Genomic DNA, 15,035 nt, shown 5'->3' with positions numbered 1-15,035 from the left:
AGTTTCTTTTTCTTTAAGAGTTTCTCTTTGGATAGATTATAGATTTAAACCTAAATTCCTCTTTTTGATTTACCAAATTGCTCTTGAGGGGAACAGTAAGTGGATCCTCCACACTTGATGACACAGAGCACTCAACAGGTGGCTGTAAAACATTACATAGAAAAATTATTTTATTGTAGGCTATTGTTGCATTCATGTGTTGTGTCTTTACTCAAACCTGAAAAATCTATAAAATCATACATTTTAGATAATGATTTAGCAATGTATTCTACTTTAGTACAAAAAAACACGACTGAAAGGTTTATCTGCTTTTTAAATGTATTTTTACAAGTGGAATTCAGATATAACCTGTTGCTGAAAAAGGATGCCGTCTTCCTTGCTTCCCTTTTAGAGCCCTGTGGAGGGTCTTCAACGGAGTGTGGACATTTCCTCTCATTTCCTTACAGCTGACCCTTTCAGTTTGAAGCAAAGAAAATGACTTTGTCTTTATAGAATGATAATAAACACTTGAGAAATTTGAAAAAGCAAGGGAGGTTTGGGAAAATTATTTAATATTGCCTGTGTTTCAACCAACACAATTCTCATTAGGCCTATATTATAACCAATATCAAAGTCCCTTGATGGCAAGTCATTTTACTCGGCAGCCATCTGACTGAGAAAACATTAAACTTCATATTTTGAAGCACTGGTGAAATTGTACAACTGTCTTTAAAATTTTGTTTCCAAGCATTAGAATAATTTCAGATAGCCCACATGGAGATCACGACACTGACCCCCTGCCTGTTTCTGAAAGATGTGCCCAGGGTTGTTAACTGATCTCTGGCTAATTTGGGTCTTTAAACAAGTTCATGAATCGCATTAAAATGTCAGGATGAACTGATCTGAGATCACTGTGTAGTGAAGGACAGATCTATTGATCCTTGAAATCCTGATCAGCAATGCAACGATTGTCTGAGGGCACAGCAGCGTAATGACATCATCTGATTAATATTCCATTAATCATGCGAGCAAAATGATTTAAATTCGTAGATAACAATTTGTTAAATATGATACTCAATAACTTTTGTCTCATTGTTGTGGGCTGCAGGCTTTACACTTTCATGTGTAGACAGTATTTAGTCATTTATATATCTTTACTTTTTTTCTCAGGCCTTTCCAAGTTTCTTCTTAAACGGCTGCTTAAAAATAATTTTGAATCAAAAGAGCATTTTGATATTGTTAAAAGTGTCTGCAACTTTTGAGAAGCATCATATTACCGACATATTAGCTGTCAAAATATGTGCATGACTAGGGATAGGCAATTTGGCCTAAAATCTAAATCTCAATTAATTGAACATTTTACCTCGATTACGACTAATAAACGTTTACTTTAATTCTTTATTTTATGTTTTTGCCATCACAGTTCACTGACAGGTTTTGTACAGTGAATATACTCACTTATTAGATTTTGAGATTTTTTTTAATGATTTGAATGATACTTGATTTTTAAATAATTGAAGGAACCACACACTATCTACTATCTTTGGTGTTTTATTGAACATCAACGTTGAACAACTGAAATTAAAACACGCATTGCCTAAAACCAACAATCACCTTTTTTTTCTTATGAAAAGGTGAAAATAAATAACTTGCACTTTTGGAAACAAAATTAATTTTTAAAAGTAAAAAAATAAGCAGCGTCTCTCCTAAATAATGTAACTCTTGCATATCCTGTACTGTAGGAACCATTTGTTTATTTTATTTAAAGCTCTGTGTTGTTAATCTTGATTTCTTTTATGTTGGAGATTTGCACCCTCTGCAGGCCAGAGGAAGCTTAAAATGCCTGGGTACTGTGGCCTACTGGAAGCACATGGTCTTTAGACCATACCTTCATTGTTTGATGGCCAAATTCGTTTGATTTTGTTTATTTCATATCAGCTTTTTGTTCAACTACCTCTGCAATAAACAGCCACAAACGAAGACTTGATGTTCTATGTAGATTAAATCATTTTCTTTTCAGCTTAGTCCCTTTATTAATTTGGGGTCGACACAGTGGAACGAACCACTAACTTATCCAGCACATGTTTCATGCAGCAGATGCCCTTCCAGCTGCAACCCATCTCTGAGAAACATCCATACACACTCACACTCATACACTACGGACAATTTAGCTTACCAAATTCACCTGTACAGCATGTGTTTGGACTGTGGGGGAAACCGAAGCACCCGGAGGAAACCCACGCGAATGCAGGGAGAACATGCAAACTCCACACAGAAACGCCAACTAAGCCAGCCAAGGCTCGAACCAGCGACCTTTTTGCTGTAAGGTGACAGCACTACCTACTGCACCACTGCTTTGCCCCAGAACAGCTTTTATTCTAGTCGAAATAAAACAAATTAGACTTTGTCCAGCAGAAAAAAAATTATTAGACATACTGTGAAAATTTATTTGCTCTGTTAAAAATCATAAAGGAAACATTTAAAAAAGTAAAAATTCAATTGGGGCTAATAATTCTGACTTCAATTGTGTGTGTGTGTGTGTGTGTGTGTGTATATATATATATATATATATATATATATATATATATATATATATATATATATATATATATATGAGCAATTCCATGCAAATGTCTACCTTACCATGAAAAATATTTAAGTTTTTTTTGTGTAGGTTTGTATTTTACAGTGCTTTAAAAATACTCAAAAATGTATCTGTCAATGTTTTCAAACAATACTTTTATTATTACCTTTGCTTGAAATGACTCGATCTGTCCTGTTTATATGAAAAAAATACTCCCGAGCTGGTTTGAGCTACCAGAGGGGTATTGCAGAAAAGTGGAACCAAGAAAGCCAGGATAACAGAAAAAGCCCGGTTTGGCCTAATTTAATCAGGGGTGTTGCACAAAAGTAAAATCAAGAAAGCCAGGATAAGAGAAAAACCCGACTTGACCTAGTTTAACCGGGAGGGTGATGCACAAAAGTAGAAGACTTTTAATTTGCCAGTAACCTGGTTAAGCGCTTCCGGCGAACTGAATGTCAATGCAAAAACCGGCGCGTTTAAGGTCTGTTTTCTTTAAAAATCAGAACTCTCCACTAGCTGAGTGATATCCGATATAAAGTAGGTCTTAGATTGTACAAGAAACACTGCATTAAATTACATTTCCCCCACCATGTCTTTATAATATGAGCATGGAGCTTCTGCGCTAGCCTGCCGATTCTGACAGGTGTGTGCAGGTAAATGGCTTTTTGTCTCGTTTTACGCTTGAACAACAACATGAATGCCAAAGTTTATTTAAATGAATGTATTTTAATAACATTACAAAATCGATGCTGTAAAAGGAACCGAATAAAATGGAAAAAGTTCACAATAACAGGTCACCGGAAGTTTATCAGTATGGGAAAAACAACTCGACACATACCCTATTTTTGTCGAAAAACTTGTATCCTTTATTAAGTTTAGAGTGTGGAACGATAGAATATCGGTCCACAAGACAATAAACATCCGCTATAAATGGTAAATGTTGGCAAAGTTTTCAAAGAGGTAGAGAAAACTATAACGTAACGTTTTCTAACTGCATTGCTCTGACCGGAAGTATGGATACACAACTATCGCTCTACCGGATGTGCGTTCAACCATCCGTGAAAAGGGCCTATTATGTCGTGACTGTTGCTCAGTGAAGTGATTGGTGGTCTTTGAAAGGTGAGTTGTTTTTCGTTTATTTTAATATCCTGATTTAAAATAACACACGCATATATGACATAATAACACAACTTATCTCAGCAGGGTCCGTCATGGATTTGGGTCCGCTTGAAACATTTCCGTTTTGTTGCGTGGATAATATTTTCAAGTTGTGACCAACTTAGGTGCGTGTCTTCAGTTGTTTGTGTCGTGAGAACACGTGTGCAAAACGCATGCTTTCAAATCAATGAAGATCGTTTCTTTATTTTCTGGTGTGTTTTGTATTTGCATGTGCTTTCTTAAACTGCAGCGCGTTTAACTCTCTCGCGGAAACACTGTGGATAGTGCCTTTTTTTTAATATGTATGATTTCTCAGAGACAGCGCGTCTTTGAGCAAAGACGGTTGACGATGTTCTTCCACAAGATGGCGACAGAGACTGTATAATAAGGCCAAAGAGCATAGAATCATTCTCAGCTCTTTGATAAGCCCTAAGAGTAAAACAGTGTAATTTCAAACTACAGCTGATCAAATCATTATTAAACAGGCAAATTACTTTCTAAGTCAATCTCTCATATAAAAATATCATTTTAAAAGGGGCTGTACTCATTTATCATAAGCACTGTTTATGTTTTTTTCTCTAATCATTCATCTATTTTAATCTCTTATGTTTATCTCCCCGTGTTTAAATCTGAAATGGTCATATATGAAAGTATATAAGATTATTGCTAGAACACTTGAACAAACATATTTTTAATTCTGATAGTTGGAAAACATGTAAATGGCCAAGAGTATGAAGTGACTGTAAAACACTCATTTCTATCAGCACTGGCAATAAATTTAACATATAAATCACTAGGGTTCATTTTAGGATTAATCTTAGCCTGGTTATTATCTTAATCCAATCACTTACCCAAAATTGCACATCTATTCCATCTGTTCAGTTTATTTTATAAAGTTTAATTAATATTCACCTATATAATCATTGATAGATCACTTTCACTTATATTTTTTTCCTAATTGAGTCTATTTAATCTATAATATAAAGTTTCATCATCAAATTATAATAAAATCCCAGCTTAATCCCTTATCGTGCAACACTCTTATACCTCTTGCTTTGATAACAACTCCCGGAAGAGGTTTGAAGAACGAACTGATCCTGGATCGTGTCAAATTTTAAATAACGAAATTCAACTAACTAAATTGAGTAATCCATTTGCAAACAAGAGCCTCCAGAGGTCATCCTGTCTATTAAACTATAACTGCCTTAAGAATATATAACGTAATCTGTACATTCTTAGTTAACGTAATTTACAATTAATATAAACACATGGACATATAATTTACCTTCACAGTTCCTCACGGCTGCTGGTACATCATCCTGGTCCACTTTTTCAACTTGACCTGAAACAGTGTTGTTGACCTTCCTTTTTCTCAGAAATAGAGCTCGAGTACGGTAAGTATCATTATTATTGATGGATAAACTTACGTACACTTAAAGATGAGAAAAACAAAAAAATAAAAAAAAATAAAACAGAATTTTACCGTAACGTAAGTTTATCAAAGTGAGCCTTAATAAATCGATTTACATTATTAGGAAAGCAGATTAATTAAAAGCTAGCTTTTGTACATACACTCGGTAGCCCCATTGCTGTGCCTCTGTCACGAATACGCGATTGGTCAGTTTGGCAATGTGGGCGGAGCTTCTGTGTGTAACCGCTGAGAAATACAGTTTGTTTTGGACCGAAATAAAACGGATTTTCAAAGTAACGTATATCCTCGAGTATTTAGACTTGTTCATTTGAGTTTGAGGAGTTTTTGCTGTCCGAAACAGGGTTTTATCAGGGTTATTTTTATCACCAACTTTACCTTAGTCGATTTAAATCGTTCTCCGGTAAGATTTGTCTAATATTTTGTACTTTCAAATGTAAGTTATTGACAATGAGCGCTTGTGTTCTCCCGAGATATTATAACGTTAGTGTATATCAAATTAAACCACTTGACCTGTCTTATCAAACTCCATTTACACTGCAAAAACTGTTGAAGTAATGCTAAGATTAATGAAAGGGCATGTCTTAATGAGCGAATAATCATTCAAAAGACTCATTAAAGGAGTCAAAATAAATAAACACAAACAGTGTCCAAGACTACTCACTCATTCAGTCATACTAATGCCTGAACCAACAAAGGGAAACGTCAAATGCCTGCAAATCTAAATTAGACACAGACACACGTTTCCTTTACTTCTTGTTTGGCTTTATTAACTGCTTGTTTATTAGAGTTTGTTCTGTTTTTTAACAACAAAGAACAACGACATCAGCTTGTCGTGTGTATTTACTTTCTAAATTATATTTAATATTAAACAGATCAAAACACAATTTGTCACATTTATTTGTTACATAAAGCCTAAAAATATACATTTATTACCAATAAAATGAAAATAACTATTAGCAAAAGTCTACACAAGTGTTTGAATCATGTAAACAGTATTTTAGTGGTTTCAGTCAGTGTGCTGGAGAAGACTCCTAATGTATGGTGTAAAATGTGAATAAATAGACATCTTTTATTACGTCACTGTCTCTGTTGGATTTTCAGAAAAGCCTTAAAATGCTCTCAGAAATACACTTTTTACTGTTTTAAATAGGAATGAGAATTCAAACTGGTCAAAAAAGGCACTTATCTATTAAGAGAAGGACCTTAGGGTTCATCTCTACACATGTCTGAGTGTGTAAGTTATTTTATTTAATATTAAACATGGCTGTTCTTGGTTTAATAGGATGCAGAGGAAATATACATGGAGAATGTGATGCGACTGAGAGAAGAACAACCTACAAGTAAGTAGCGAGCGGATTCTTGCATGTTTGTTGATGGATGTTTCTGAATATTCACAGCAGAGATCATGATATTAAAGGGTTCATGACATGGATTTATTTTAATATTTATTAGGTGATTGCAAAAAAAATGGATCTAAAAATGTATGGTGCCCAGCATAAATGAGTATCCTCTTTGAAAATATCATTGCACTTACATCCAGAATAAAAAAGGAAAGGGAATTTAAACAAATGGATATTGAGGAGGAAATAAAACGATTAGAATATCAACATAAAAATACCGGAAATAAAAATCTCCTAGAGCAGTTGAAGCAAAATAGACAAAAAACTGGATGACCTACTGACTTTTAGGGCAGAATGTGCTCTAATATATACAAGTAGAAAAATATTATGAATTTGGTAATAGGGCAAGTCGGCTGCTTTCTTTCCAGTTACGTAAGGCCCAGTCTTGTAGAGCTATCACAAAAATTAAACATCCATGTACGGGTATAACAACATCGCAACCTAAAGAAATTGCAAATGCATTTAAAGACCACTATAAAAAATTATATGAAAAAGATGAACAGTTAAATAAGGAAGAAAAAAAATTTGGATTATAAACTCTGGGGTAATGGTCACTCCTATTACAGAAGAGGAAATTAAGAAAAGTATTGGAAAACTCAAGAATAGTAAATCCCCGGGAGTAGAGAACTTTCCTGGAGAATTTGACAAGGTCTTCATAAATGAGCTAACCCCAATTCTATGTCAAATGTATAATTATGCATTAGAGAAAGGAGATCCGGCGATGCAGTGGCGCAGTAGGTAGTGCTGTCGCCTCACAGCAAGAAGGTCGCTGGTTCGAGCCTCGGCTGGGTCAGTTGGCATTTCTGTGTGGAGTTTGCATGTTCTCCCTGCGTTCGCGTGGGTTTCCTCCGGGTGCTCCGTTTTCCCTCACAGTCCAATGACATGCGGCACAGGTCAATTGGGTAGTCTAAATTGTCCGTATGAGTGTGTATGGATGTTTCCCAGAGATGGGTTGCGTAAAATATATGCTGGACAGGTTGGCGGTTCATTCCGCTGTGGTGACCCCAGATTAATAAAGGGATTAAGCCGAAAAGAAAATGAATGAATGATTAAGAAAGGAGATACCGTAAACAGTTATCCATAAAGCAGAAAAAGTTTCCACTCAGTGTACAAGTTATAGACCCATATGTTTTTACTCTTCCAGGATCTAAAGATTTTAACTTAAATTTTGGCAGAGAGATCCTAATCTAAACACATGAAGTTTAGAGAGAATCTAAACACATATTAGAAAATTAGTAAAGCCAGACTAGACCGGATTTGTTAGTGGACATCATGGTACTGATAATGTTAGGAAAGTACTAAATATACAGATGATTGCAGAAAAGAGAAAGGTTTCCTCAATGTTACTTAGTTTAGACACAGAAAAAGCGATTGATCGATTAGATTGGAAATACTTAAATCAAACACTAGCAAATATAGGATTTCATAACACATTTATTAAATGGATACAAATATTCTATCAAAATCCTAAATCGAGAGTTTGGGTGAATGGTCACTGCTCAGAGTTTTTTGATTTGGGAAGGGGAATGAGACAAGGAGATGCTATGTCTCCGGTTTTGTTTGCTCTAAGCATTGAACCATTAGCTGAGAGTATAAGAGGCGATCAACATATACAAGGAAATGCAAATGGAGACGGTCAAAAGATTGCTCTATATCCTGACGATGTATTATTATTGATTGATAATCCAACTTCTTCAATGTCAGATGTTTTAGATTGTCTAGAAACTTATGAATCCAGTCAAGTCAACTTTATTGTCTATCAAACCATGCAACAGTACATTACACAGCAGACTGACATTGCATTTCTCCCATACTCCAATGTGCAATTTAAGACAAGATATGACACACACACTAAACATAAACTAAACATTTAACTAATATAGTAAAATAGATATTTAATAACTAGACAATAAATCAGAAGCACTTATGATTATAGAGTCTGGCCGGTAGAACTAAATAACAGAGCATCATTTAGGTGGTCAAAACAGGCATTTATATATTTAGGAGTTGCTATTACACCCAGATTATATCTAAATTCATCTGGCAGAACAGACGACCCAGAAAAAGAGTAAAAACGTTAACTTTAGGAAAAGATAAGGGGGGGCTACGTCTCCCTAATTGAAGATATTATTACTGGGCCGCTCAGCTGACAGCTATAGTGGACTGGATAAACAACGCTGAAAGGGGATGGGTGAGCATAGAACAGGGTTCTGTACCAAATGTTCCTCTTTCAGCATTAGCCTTTATGACACAAAATCAGAAAAAGATTTCAGTGAAAAATATGCGTATTAAACAAACTCTTGAGAGTTTGGACAACAGAAGAATGGAAACCATCAAGAGTTAGGTCTATAGAAGATAACCCTGAGTTCTTACCATCCAACTGGGGTGCCACTTTTAAAACATGGTGTGATAAGGGTCTAATGAAAATGTATTCATCCATTCATTTTTTTTTGTCGGCTTAGTCCCTTAATTTGTCCGGGGTCGCCACAGCGGAATGAACTTATCCAGCAAGTTTTTACGCTGCAGATGCCCTTCCAGCCGCAACCCATCTCTGGGAAACATTCACACACACACTCATATACTATGGACAATTTAGCCTACCCAATTCACCTGTACCACATGTCTTTGGACTGTGGGGGAAACCGAAGCACCCGGAGGAAACCCACGCGAACGCAGAGAGAACATGCAAACTCCACACAGAAACGCCAGCTGATTAAAACACTACTATGCACTCATTTTCTGATCTTAAAGACAAATGTATGCTGTCACCAAGTTATTTCTTTCAATAATTACAATTAAGAAGCTATATTACAAATCATAAAGAAAAGAAAGTATTCCAAAAAGTCCAAACTAATGTGGAACAGTATTTTATTGATATAAAACAAAAAAGACTACATAAAATACACATGCTACACATATATAATACACTAATTCTGGATTCAACAGATGACACCCTTCATATTAAGGCAAAATAAGAATCTGAGCTTAATGAAAAAATTGAGGATGATATTTGGGAAAGCATATGTTTAGAAACTCATAAGGGAATCAACAGACATAATTTTAAAGAGTTCGACTGGAAAACAAAAATTTGTTTTTTTTTTACAACACCATTGATGGCTTCAAAATATGCTAACAGTCCACTGTCAGAGGAATGCTGGAGGGGTTGCGGGAATGTGGATAATCACACGCATATATTTTGGGAATGTCCAAAGATACTTGCATTTTGGCAAGTGGTAAAGATTGAGATAATGAACATTATGCAGGTAGATCTACCTTTTACTCCCCTGTTTTACTTGCTTGAAGGGATACCCGAATATATACAGTTGAAGTCAGAATTATTAGCCTTCCTTTGATTTCCTTTTTTAAATATTTCCCAAATGATGTTTAACAGAGCAAGGAAATTTTCACAGTATGTCTTTTGAAAAAAATCTTATTTGTTTAATTTCGGCTAGAATAAAAGCAGTTTTAAATTTTTATAAGCCATTTTAAGGACAAAATTTTTAGCCCCTTTAAGCTATATTTTTCCCGATCTACAGAACAAACCATCATTATACTTGCCTAAATACCCTAACCTGCCTAGTTAACCTAATTAACCTGGTTAAGCCATTAAATGTCACTTTAAGCTGTGTAGAAGTGTCTTAAAAATATCTAGTAAAATATTATTTACTGTCATCATGGCAAAGATAAAAGAAATCAGTCATTAGAAATGAGTTATTAAAACTATTATGTTAAGAAATATGTTAAATTCTCCTCTCCAATAAACAGAAATTGGGGACAATATTAAACAGGGGGCTAATAATTCAGGGCGGCAAATAATTTTGACTTCACTGTATTTAATAAAAACCAGAGATATTTACTACATATACTTTTACTAAGTGCAAGAAAGACTATAACAATAAGTTGGATGAAGCCAGACCCTCCAACAATAGTACAGTGGACAGAAAAACTCAAATGTGTATATATAGAATGGAGTATATGACTGCTCAACTTCAATTGAAACTAGATAATTTTAAACAAAGATGGGAACCAGTTACTTTGGATCTGAACAGGACATAGTATTTCTAGCTTCTTTAAAACTGAAAATAATGTGTTTTTTTCTGTAGTTTGTTTTAATTTACATCTAGGGCTTTTTTTTTAATAATCGCTGCTGTCACTAAATGTTCTGTTCTCTAAATGTTTTAATGTATAAACATAAAGTAAAAAAAAACCAATGACCATGTGTATTGAAGAAAATGTATTAACACTTTTATTAAAGCGCTAACATAAGAGATTGCTCTCAATATATACAGGATAATAAAACACTCAAATTCAACAAGGTATTGCAAATACAATTACACCCTCTAGTAATCTCATCTAAATTTTTTATTTTGTATGCATGGACTCGGTGAATTTTCCTGTTAATTAAAATTTTATTTAATGTTTTCTCTTCACACACATTTAATGAGGTGCCCTCATTCATTATATTATTTTATTAAAATGGTTCCAGTTTTGCCGATAAAACAGATTTGCAGAAGTATCTATATTTATATAATCAATATAAAACAGTCATTCACAGTTAATCAGCAGTCTGAGATGTTTTAACTGTCTGTTTATTTCTGATGCTGGGATTCTTCTGATGTTTGACACAAATGAGCTGTTTAAAGTTTCTCTCTTTGTTCTGTTTTTTAGCAGACTCAAGCGTATGGAGAACATTAGAAACTGGACACATATACCACATCCACAGCAGACATCTTTCTTCAGTGATTTTATTTTCAGAGGAAATGCAGGTAAAAAAACAACTATTATTCATCTTAGAGTGTGTTCTTGATAAACATTAAAGCATTTCACTTTATTAACACTCCTGATAACACTGACTGTGGCTAATAAAATGAGTAACACATCAAATCAAAAACCAGATTTCATTGTATTTCCAACTTTAAAATAGATTTACATTTAGCAGACACTTATATCCAAAGCATGAAGATAATAGAAGCACTTCAGATCACCAGAAAACAACAAGATGTAGATGCAGTGACAAGTCTGAGTTATTTTAGCACTGTTTAAATTTTATTATTATTATGAAATAAACAAAGAAGCAGGACAAAACGGATAGTTAAAGAATACAATAGGGAGTGCTGGAGGATTAAGTGCTGGTGAAACAGATCAGGCCTCAGTTGTTAGTTGTTCTTGCTCACAGCAAGAAGGTTGCTGGCTTGTGTCCTGGCTGGCCAGTTGGCATTTCTGTGTGGAGTTTGCATGTTTTCCGTGTGTTTGTGTGGGTTTCCTCCAGGTGCTCCAGTTTCCCCCACAGTCCAGACACATGCAGTATAAGTGAACTGAATTAACTAAATTGGCCGTATTGAATGAGTAAGTGAATGAGAGTGTATGGGTGTTTCCCAGCATGGTGCTGTGTTGCGGCTGGAGGGGAAGCATTTTTACAGTGCATTTGTTCTCAAATGCTAAAAACTCCATCACATGTATGCTTGTACATCAAACACATTCAGCTCAGTAACGTTAAATCCAGCTAATCTTTGTTAAATCTACAAATGTTGTCATTTTTAATCCTGAATGATCTCATTTGAAACACACAGTAATCAGCAGTAATCAGCCTTTAAAAAATAGAAGAAACACTTATTTTGGACATATGTGACTTTATTTTAAACTTTAGTACAAAATTCATCATTGTCATCAGTTGTGAGGCTTGTCGCCCCAGACTAATGTCAGTTTTTGTCCGTGTTCAGCTCAGCACCACCTTTAAGATGGGCAGTTTCCAGTGGCACCACGTGGAGGAACGGACATCGCCACCTATATATACAGGGTTTGGATTATCACTCACCATGAACTACAACTACACACAACTACACACATCTTCAGAACACAAATGAAGATATCTGAATGAAAATAATGAAGATATTTTAGTTAAATCTGAGAGCTCCTTAATCTCTCATAGACAGCAAGATTCCTGACTATGAGAATACTTTTATGTGCACATAAAACAAAAATAACTTTATTCAACAGTTTCTTCCCTCAGTGTCAGTATAGGGCACGCGTTCACGTGTTGCGCCTCTGACATATAACCTTGGATGCGCCTGTGAAGTTTTTAAGAGAGGAAGTCAGAGAGGAAGTCGCACAGGCATCCGTGGGGTATATGTCACTGCACAGTGCTTGTGAACGCGTGCCCTATAATCACACTGAGGAGAAGAAACTGTGAATAAAAATGTTTGTTTTATGTGAAGGCGTATGATTTGTTTTGAGGATGTTTTTACTGTTTTTGTGGACTTTGAGTCTGAATGAGGGAGCTCTAACATAAAAATAAAAACCGTAAAATAGTTCTGAAGATGAACATGAGGATGAGTAATAAATAACATAACTTACTTTTTTAATGTTTTATTTAATAATTTTTTTGTTTCTAGATGAATTTCTGATTGGTCAATAACATGGCCAGTTATAGATTTATATTTCAATGTAGGCAGTTTTTTAATAGTTTTATTTATTAATGATGTTTATTATTTTTTTTACTTTTTTATTGTTTTATTTATTAATGGTGTTTTTTATTTTATTTTTTTTACTTTTTATAGTTTTATTTATTAATGATGTTTTATATTTTATCAGGAGTCTCTCTCCTCTGGCTCAAATTAAATTTCTTAGAGAGAGACACTCAAAATATATGGACCTGAACTGGGAACGACACATAAAACAAAATTAACTTTATTCAACAGTTTCTTCCCTCAGTGTCAGTATAGGGCGCGCGTTCACGTGTTGCGCTTCTGACATATAACCTTGGATGCGCCTGTGAAGTTTTTAAGAGAGGAAGTCAGAGAGGAAGTCGCACAGGCATCCGTGGGGTATATGTCACTGCACAGTGCTTGTGAACGCGTGCCCTATAATCACACTGAGGAGAAGAAACTGTGAATAAAAATGTTTGTTTTATGTGAAGGCGTATGATCTGTTTTGAGGATGTTTTTTACTGTTTTTGTGGACTTTGAGTCTGGATGAGGGAGCTCTAACATAAAAATAAAAACCGTAAAATAGTTCTGAAGATGAACATGAGGATGAGTAATAAATAACATAACTTACTTTTTAAATGTTTTATTTAATTTTTTTGTTTCTAGAAGAATTTCTGATTGGTCAATAACATGGCCAGTTATAGATTTATATTTCAATATAGGCAGTTTTTTTATTGTTTTATTATTTTATTTATGCTTTTTTTTGTTTTATTATTTTTTTTTACTTATTGTTTTATTTTATAAGTTTTTTTTCCAGTTTTGTGGCCAAATTGACTGGTGAGTGATAATGTTCATTGGAAACCCTGTATATATATCAGTTGATCCCAGTGATCATTGGTCAGGAGTCTCTCTCCTCTGGCTCAAATGACATTTTTTAGAGAGAGACACCCAAAATATGTGGACCTGGACTGGGAACGACTGAGATATTTATTTTTATTTATTTAATTTTTTTATACATTTTATTTTAGCATGTGGAAGTGTAAAAGTTGAAGCAAAAGCCGATATAAAAGTGTGGGAAGGGCTATGTACACTATATGAAGGTCTAAACTGTTAAGTGCTTTATCTTTTTTGTTGTTGTTTTCTTTACAGGAAGCTTAATTAGAGCCAGTGTAAATGTTAAAATAAGAGCTATGACACTGCAGAACCAAATTATGTTCAGCTTTCTGTGGATAAAGTTATGTTTAGCTAAAGGACTATGGTGGTGGGGTTTAAAATGGCTAGATCCACCCATTAAATGAGGACATTTCTCCTCAGTTCTAATCCTCTTCCTTGTTCTCCTCCTGAAACAAAAACAGTGATCAGGTTTACAGCATTATTGCATTAGACAAACAACATATAATTAAAAGAAAAGCAATAAAGTATTTTTAAATAAATTCAATTTAAAATAAAGAAAATTTAAGAGCACAGGACTGTCGTCTAACACTAGCTGGGTTTCCATCAGCCTGTGTTGATGCACCTTTTCAAGTATCACATGAGAAACACGTTTAAATGAGAATCCCTTAATTTACAAAATGTTTTATACTCACTTGAGGTCATTTTGGATTTGTGTGAAAAAGGGTTCATGATGGAAATGCATTTGTCAATTGAACTTTGATTTCTCAATTAAACTCCCCTTGTTTACTGTTGGTTACGAGGTTACCAATACTACATTTCAGCTGCTCGACCAACTTGATGGAAATCATTTGCTCATAATTCACATTTATAATTACAAAATATATATTTAGTGAACTTTGAAAAGATGTGCTTCACATTATAATGGAAACTCAGCTCATGACAGATTCATTTGACTGATGACAAAATCCTTTAAAGTCTTTACATTACCTTAAACCAGGCATGGTCAAGGAGTGCATGCAACTTGGGTCGAAAAGGGTAGTTAATTTCCAGACAACTGCAGAGGAAATCATTGCATTCTATGCAAAAAAAGAAAGAGATACATGTTATTATTGCCTTGAAGTTTAAACATGCTTTTTTCATTGACATTCAAAATGTTCTACACA

General features: G+C 34.5%; 2 protein-coding genes and 2 long non-coding RNA genes across 5 annotated transcripts in view; 2 read left to right on the top strand and 2 right to left on the bottom strand.

Moving 5' to 3' along the window:
- The window catches only part of efr3bb (EFR3 homolog Bb (S. cerevisiae)), a 1,037,141-nt gene that overhangs the window by 514,505 nt on the left and 507,601 nt on the right, over window positions 1-15,035 (bottom strand). The window lies entirely within an intron of this gene.
- The window catches only part of LOC147839446 (uncharacterized), a 24,006-nt gene continuing 12,603 nt past the window's right edge, over window positions 3,633-15,035 (top strand). The window contains exons 1-5 of one of the 2 annotated variants that reach the window (XR_015518995.2): window positions 3,633-3,682; window positions 5,015-5,115; window positions 6,436-6,493; window positions 11,222-11,319; window positions 12,274-14,965. This is a non-coding gene — a long non-coding RNA (uncharacterized LOC147839446). Of the gene's footprint in view, window positions 3,683-5,014; window positions 5,116-5,358; window positions 5,554-6,435; window positions 6,494-11,221; window positions 11,320-12,273; window positions 14,966-15,035 lie in introns of those variants that run through there. The other variant, XR_015518994.1, reaches the window with a different exon arrangement.
- LOC147839447 (uncharacterized) lies at window positions 6,670-8,577 on the top strand. The gene is made up of 3 exons (XR_015519117.1): window positions 6,670-7,294; window positions 7,615-8,290; window positions 8,437-8,577. It is a non-coding gene; the product is annotated as an uncharacterized LOC147839447 (long non-coding RNA).
- pimr138 (Pim proto-oncogene, serine/threonine kinase, related 138) overlaps window positions 12,904-15,035 on the bottom strand; it is a 6,569-nt gene continuing 4,437 nt past the window's right edge. Inside the window, exons 6-7 of the mRNA XM_087298845.1 lie at window positions 14,860-14,948; window positions 12,904-14,318 (exon numbers count right to left, since the gene is read on the bottom strand). Coding sequence (XP_087154971.1) covers window positions 14,295-14,318; window positions 14,860-14,948 — 113 coding nt within the window. The 3' untranslated portion in view covers window positions 12,904-14,294. The remainder of the gene's footprint in view (window positions 14,319-14,859; window positions 14,949-15,035) is intronic.

This window comes from Danio rerio, chromosome 20, assembly GCF_052040795.2.
Source record: "Danio rerio strain M-AB ecotype USA chromosome 20, GRCz13ab, whole genome shotgun sequence".
Taxonomy (NCBI): Eukaryota; Metazoa; Chordata; class Actinopteri; order Cypriniformes; family Danionidae; genus Danio; species Danio rerio.
This window is presented reverse-complemented; position numbering and strand designations above follow the sequence as displayed.